Source organism: Carex rostrata, chromosome 4, assembly GCF_964058835.1.
Source record: "Carex rostrata chromosome 4, lpCarRost1.2, whole genome shotgun sequence".
NCBI lineage: Eukaryota > Viridiplantae > Streptophyta > Magnoliopsida > Poales > Cyperaceae > Carex > Carex rostrata.
This window is the reverse complement of record NC_135921.1, coordinates 11,066,047-11,073,465: the sequence shown is the minus strand read 5'-3', so window position 1 is coordinate 11,073,465 and position 7,419 is coordinate 11,066,047. Positions and strand designations below refer to the sequence as shown.

The following is a 7,419-nucleotide window of genomic DNA, read 5'->3' as shown; positions in this document are numbered from 1 at the left end:
TAAAATAATTTTGTTCTTGAACCTCATGTAACTTCTTTTAATCTCATAAATTATTTATCTTATTTATCTCTAAATTAAAGTGTAATAGAGCTGAAAAAGATGAACTAATTTTTTTTTTTTTAATAATTTCAAGACAAAATAAGAGAGGAAAAAAAATAAAAATAAAGCAACCTTCCTTTCCTCCTCTCTTGCTATTTTACCTCCGTTTCTTTTCACCTCGTGTGAATCAACATAGTGTAAGTCAAGCAGGTTATTGTCCCTCTGTCAGAATTTTCGTCTATTTCCTCGTAATTGACATTTGTACCAAATCGCATTGTTCCGCCTGAGACAAAATAGAATAGACTAAGATAACAAGCAAGCAAGTACAATAAATTAGAGATGATATAAGATTTTACGTGAAATTTTTTTCGAAAAAAAATTACGGAAGCACATTGCACAAATTTACTAAATTAAAGAGTCTTACAAGTACAAATAAATTAGAATTCTCAATAACAATCTCTTACATGCTGTTTTATAAGTTTCAAAAAGAAAATAGCAAACTGTAAACGAGACAGAGAACTCAGCGGCTTCAATTCTCTGATTCACGAAATGGGCTCAATTAGAAAAGCAACGGCTGCAACTTTGATTAAAATCAAAGCAGCCAAATCAACATCGGTGGAAACCTTTTTGACCGATATAAGAATACAAAGCAGCAGCTTTAATTGAAACCATGTATAAAGCATAACAGCATCGGTTCTTGATTGATAACCGATAGCAAAAATATAAAACCTTTGATTATCTTGCCGATGATAAATGCAAAACGGGCTGGACCCGATAATTGTCTTCAACTCCAACACAACCTTTTCAAACCTACGGGTCTTTTCTAAAAAAAAAAATAAATAAATAAAAAAAACACAACCTTTTCGCGCTATATAAATCCCTTCTCGCTCGACCTCAACTCCTCCCAGCCACACCATCTCTCTCTCTCTCTCTTTCTCTCCATCGTACTCCCCGATGGACCTCGAGATGAACCGGTTGTCTCACAATGGGGATCATCCAGGTGATCTTTCCGACGCAAATCACAACACGAATTCCCAAGCGAAGAAGAATGTGAGTGATTGACTTCATTTTTATTGATTTTTTTCCTTAATAGGATAGTAAATTAGTGTATTTGGAACTTAGATTAGACGAGGGAATTCTTTCAGCGTCTTACTTGTTTTATATTGGATACTTGTCATATATTTGCTATTTTTTTTTTCTGGTTGGAATACAATCCTTACCAAAAATTTACAATTAGGCACCCCTCTTATCTAATAATTATTTCATTCTGATTTGACGCCGCACTAGATTATATTATGAACAAGTAATTGTTTCTTGAAAGATATATCTCTCTGTTTTTAGCTAGTGCAAGTGAAAACCTTTCAGTGATTTTACGGAGATTGTAAAGGAGCTCTTAGTTCATTTCAGTAACTTAATGCAAAATTACTTATACAACCTAACCCTGTCAAAACAACCTTCATTTCTTGGTCTAATAATTTGTTACTTAATCCTTTTGTCAAAAAGTGCATTGGATGGAGCGACATAATCCTTGCTTATAAAACACTAGGTGTTGTTTTTGGTGGGCTCGTTACTTCACCTCTCTATGTTTACCCTTCAATGAACTTGACCTCACCGACCGAGGCTGATTATTTGGGAATTTATAGCATTATGTTCTGGACTCTAACTATGATTGGTGTTGTTAAGTATGTTTGTATTGTGCTCAATGCCGATGATCATGGTGAAGGTACTTTATATTATCCTTTGTTTGTATTCTCTCTAAATTTGAGTGTTGATGTTTATTTTTTATTTTTATTTTTTTCCTTTTTGATTACCATGTCAATGGTCTTTTCCATGTTTTCCCATCTGTCAAGCCAGTTCCTTGTTGCTTCATGCTGGGAGGGATCTACATGGAGCAAATAGGGGTCAATTGACCCCCATTCATTTTCATAATTTCTGTGCTTATATATGATTTCTATATAGTTTAAAGTAAAATGTCATGGGGACTGTAAAATTGACCCCGTACTCAGTAAGAAATTTTAAATGACTGACCCCCATATATAGCTTGAAAGTCTAGCTCCGCCCGGTTTCATAGGAACTAAGCCTTGGAGTGGTATCACCCGAGCACTTGTTAAGCGTTAGAAATTAACTAATTTGAAAGTTCTTTAGTACCACAAAGTCATTTGTTGTTACGTTTTTTAACCAGTGTTCTACAGCTTAGTAGATACTGCTTACTTTCATAATAAGAAGATAGGTTATACCAAGGTACATCCATGATTCTGAGTTTTTGTATGAAGATTGTACTTATATAATTTGTTATGTTTGGGCAAAAGAAAATATATATATAAGTCTCCCATGGTAGGTGTGCTTTCAATTTTATTATGGAATTGTCATAATGTAATTGACTAGAGATACCTTAGTTTTAGCATGTGAGACACCTATTGTGAACTAACCAGGACCACTAAAACCCTGTCTATTTTGTCCATATGATATCGTCCATTAGAAAATTCTTTACCGACTTTTCATGATGATATATAAGCAACTTGTGATAAAATTTGACAAAGCTCTAACTTAGGGCAAATTAAGTAAATCTTTCTCCAGAAAGGCGATATTCTGGTGCTATAATTGTAAAAATTGAGGTGGTAACATCTTTTTCTTGATGTTACGTGTGGTTCAGTTAACTATTTTTTTTGTGTAGACATGTCTACCCATCCAAAGCCTCAAATAAGGAAATTCTGTTTGCTCGTAGTACTCCGCAAAGTTTTGTGTATACTCTAAAAAATATATATATTATGTGTACTCTTGTCTTGTTTCCTGAAAATATTGTTAAACTGTTAACTACATGACAAGGGAGAGCTAATTTTCACACTCTATTAAGCTGGGGAGGAAAGACAACCAAAACGTTTACTTGCATTTTCCAAAATTTTATATAAGCAAATGCTGTTTCTGAAAATGTTGCATTATGTATATGGAATAACTCAATAGTTTATAATATCATTCAGAATTTATTCTAAATAATTTATACAAAAACTTAAATTCAGGTGGAACTTTGGCCCTGTATTCTCTACTCTGTCGCCATGCTGACATTGGCATTCTTTCGTCAAGAAATACAAATCCAAGAGAAATCTTGTTCAATGGCCCATCGAATTTGGATCCAAGTAGACCAGGCAAGCTAGTGAAGTTTCTAGAACGAAGCATATTTGCAAGGAGAATGCTGCTCTTTGTCGCTATATTGGGCATGTGCATGCTGATTGGAGATGGCATTCTCACACCTGCCATTTCTGGTATCATTTCATTATTGTTTTATTTTTGCATATGTCGTTTTCCTTTTCGTGGTTAGTACATTTTGGATCTTATGTTTTATATAAAATTGTGAATTATGGCAGTGCTATCTGCAATGGATGGAATACGAGTGCCCTTTCCAACCTTTGGCAAAGGTAATCATTATAATTATATTGTACTAATTTTATTAACATCGTCACTATTATTATTGTTATTGAAAATTTAACAGTTATCATCATTGTTTTTGCCACATTTATTTGTCCTGCCTACCAATAATTAAACAGGTCGTTATTATGTCCGCTTTGATTTTCTTTTACTTGCTTTGTATTTAATTAATTGAGGATAATTAAGGCGCCAAACAGCATGAACAAAAATTGAGAATAAAGAGTGCCAACTCAGCATAAGCTAGAACTGGACAATACTGTACTGGTATTCTCCCAACTGTCAGATTGTATGCCAGATCGAAGCATTTTGTTGGGACAAGTTTCAGGAAAACTGTAAAGCTAAACTAAGCATAGAGAATCAAATTATTTATGCAATTTTAAAACTCCACAAATTTGCATCATAATTAATTTCCTAACTCATTTGTATTTTTAAAAATAAATTTCAACAGTTGCAGTCGAGATCTTGTCGGCCACAATTCTTATTGCTCTGTTCCTTGTACAAAAGTTTGGAACATCTCGTGTAAGCTTCATGTTCGCTCCTATAATGGCTTCCTGGACTTTGACTACCCCTATGATCGGCATATACAGCATTTTACGATATTACCCTCAAATATTTAAAGCTGTTTCACCCCATTACATAGTCAGCTTCTTTCTTAGAAATACAAAATCAGGCTGGCAGTTGCTTGGCGGTACAGTTTTATGCATCACAGGTATGGAAAAATTGTCTTTTAGTTTATTCATTATGGTCAATAAAATTTTGTTATGATATTTATGTTGTTGTACTAATTTATATTTTTGCCCTTACAGGTGCTGAAGCTATGTTTGCTGATCTTGGACATTTCAACAAGAGGTCCATTCAGGTTTAAAAAATGTGAAATTTTAATTACATCATATTAAATTCTTCTTTGGATGCATTACTCGGAAATTATTTTACTCGTCTCTACTGTCTCTCACAGATCACATGTATATATTAGCTTAATTTTCTCCAAAGAGTTTATGTACCAGAGATTTTTTATAATTTTCTCAAACAAATTAATTTCCTTTATGCTTTCCTCAAAAATTAATTTCCTTTATGCAGATAACATTTCTCTTCACCATATATCCGTCTCTCATTCTTACCTATGCGGGTCAAACTGCATACCTAATAAAGAACCCCAATGACTTTGGAGACGGATTCTTCAAGTTTGTGCCAGGACCTGTTTACTGGCCAATGTTTGTTATTGCAACATTAGCTGCCATTGTTGCAAGCCAGTCTCTTATATCGGCAAGTTTTTCCGTGATCAAACAAGCGGTGGTGCTTGATTACTTCCCTCGGGTCAAGGTGGTACACACTTCTCAAAGCAGCGAAGGACAGGTGTACTCTCCCGAAATTAATTACATCCTTATGTTTCTGTGTGTCGCTGTTGTGCTAGGATTCGGTGATGGGAAGGATATTGGAAATGCATTTGGTACGTCATTTATTAATGTTTTGTTTCTTCGTTGCAAATCAAACCGAACATATTTGTTAGGGTTAATTTTCTATATGCCCTTCAAGACTACTTTAAATTCTCATTTCTCCTCTCTCTCTTTAATATATTGTATTTGCCCTTCATCTCTTTTTTGTCTTTCATATTTTTCTTAGAATCAACAAAATAAAATTAACACTAGTGGAGATGCACAAACTAACCGTCTATGTATATAAATTGACAAAACTAACCTTATTGATAGCAGTAGCTGCCAAATGCATCTCTCTTTTGAAATACATATAGCAGCTATCAAGTAGAAAAACACGCAATCAAAGAAAAAGAAACTAATAAGGTTAGTTTCATCAATTTATTGTAATGGACAGTTGATTGTGCAGTTCAACCCATATTAATTATATTTTTCTTTGTTCCTAGGAAAAATATGTAAGAGAATTAAGAAATTAAAGTAGTTTTGAAGGCCACATAGAAAATTTACATTATTTGTTATTCTTGCATATTATACCTGCAATACCCTTGCTGCTGCTACCCCGAAAAGTAGTTTAGCATTAGAAAGTCACAGTCGGTAAATATTGACAACTTTATCCTTACCCTATAGCCTCAGATTTTCTAAGTGCAAATTGAAACATAACCAAGGAAAGTTGAAGTTTATGTTGATTTGCATGTTTGCATGAACCCATTAATAAGCTATGTATAAATTAACGATTTAGTTATTTATGATTGATTTAAACTTTATTTTGATCATTTGAGTATTATCTGTTTGTGTATAATCCAAAAAATTTTGGTTTTCTGTGCGAACACATGATTATAAGAACCATACAAAACAAATGTTACCTGCTATTGCAGTACTGGCAAAATGACGACTTCTTGATGTATGTAGGTATTGTGGTGATTCTCGTTATGTTCATAACTACAATTTTGATAACCCTAGTTATGATCATAGTCTGGAGAACCCCTCTCTTCCTTGCGGGGCTATATTTCGTTGTTTTCTTCGTTCTAGAAGGTACCTACATATCTGCTGTCATGATCAAATTTGTTGAAGGAGGCTGGCTTCCATTTGCGGTCTCTATAATCCTCGCATTTATAATGTTTGGTTGGTATTATGGTAGGCAAAAAAAGGTAGAATATGAAATGACGAATAAAATAACACTGGAGTGCCTCTCTGACCTCTTGTCACAACGTGACGTACAACGGGTCCCGGGTCTGTGTTTCTTTTACACCAATATTCAAGACGGGCTGACCCCTATACTTGGGCACTACATACATAACATGAGGTCTCTCCACAAGATCACGGTTTTCACGACGCTTAGGTATTTGTTGGTTGCTAAGGTGGCGCCAAATGAGAGGATGATATTTAGACGGCTTGGAATCAGAGGGATTTATGGATGCGTAATTCAGTATGGATATGCCGACTTACGTAACCCCGAAGGAGATGACTTTGTAACTCAAGTTACGTGCGGTTTGAAAAATTACTTGGAGAGGAACCATGAGGGGTTATTCGAGGGTTGTCGTATTGAAGAGGAAATCATGCAATTGCAGGAGGCAATATCAGTTGGAGTCGTGCATGTGAGAGGAAAGACTAGGTTTTATATCGGCAAAGATGTTGGGTGGTCAGATAAGGTGCTGCTTGGGTTTTATGAGTTTTTACATAGCAATTGTAGGTCAGCACTGCCTTCTCTAAAGATCCCGCTTCTACAGAGTCTGGAGATTGGTATGCTGTACAAAGCTTAAATTAAGGTAGGTGTAGAATAGACCGATTGCAGTTTTTTTTTTTTTTTTTTAGTTTCTATTGAATGTAGCCTGAATTGTATAAAATCCGATAGAATTTTCCCTTCCTCGGGGAGTGGCCACAGAAGTGATATTATTCACTTTTTTTTGGTGATGAGCTTGTGGATCAAATTCCATCGTGTAGAGTTGTACATGTAATTTTGGTTTGTACTTTCTTATTAAAAATCGTTATTCAATCCCAATCCCAATGAGACAGATGGAAGATGTCAATTAAGGATTAATATAATTGGATTAAAAAAGGACACTCTGAGAACAAGTGTTTTACATTCGCCCCTGCTGCTCTACACAAGAAACACATGCTTGGTAAATTCCATCATCTTTTAACCAGGTTATCAGCAGTTAAAATTTTGTTCTGGAATACCAGCCACGTAAAAACTCTCAATCTCGGAGGTACTTTGATCTTCCAAACTCTATGGACTTCAGACTGACCTTATTGCCCCTAGTTGTGTTAATTGAGCTATGCTCTTTCTTCTTCAACGCTCCGCGCCTTCTCCTTTCTCAAGGCACCCGTCACTAACTCGGCTACTCTTAACGCCATAACCTCTTCTTTTTGACCCAAACTTTCATTAATCTTTTGTCTCGGCCTCTCTTCTAGTATCTGATATTGTGTTTCATGCTCTCCTTTACTTTTTGTTTCTCGCCCGCACCTCTTCTACTCTCTGGCTAAGCCGAGCTTGTATTGAGCTCAGTATCCCACTTAGTCTGTTCCA

The 7,419-nt window shown here is 35.2% G+C and overlaps 1 protein-coding gene across 1 annotated transcript; it reads left to right on the top strand.

Annotated features, from left to right (window-relative positions):
* The first annotated feature begins 931 nt into the window (after positions 1-931).
* On the top strand, positions 932-6,874 carry LOC144553332 (putative potassium transporter 17). Its single transcript, XM_078301438.1, has 8 exons — positions 932-1,089; positions 1,543-1,762; positions 3,057-3,299; positions 3,402-3,452; positions 3,911-4,171; positions 4,269-4,321; positions 4,540-4,909; positions 5,802-6,874. The coding sequence occupies exons 1-8, from the start codon at positions 994-996 to the stop codon at positions 6,650-6,652; spliced, it is 2,145 nt and encodes a 714-aa protein (XP_078157564.1). The 5' UTR covers positions 932-993; the 3' UTR covers positions 6,653-6,874.
* Positions 6,875-7,419: the final 545 nt, after the last annotated feature.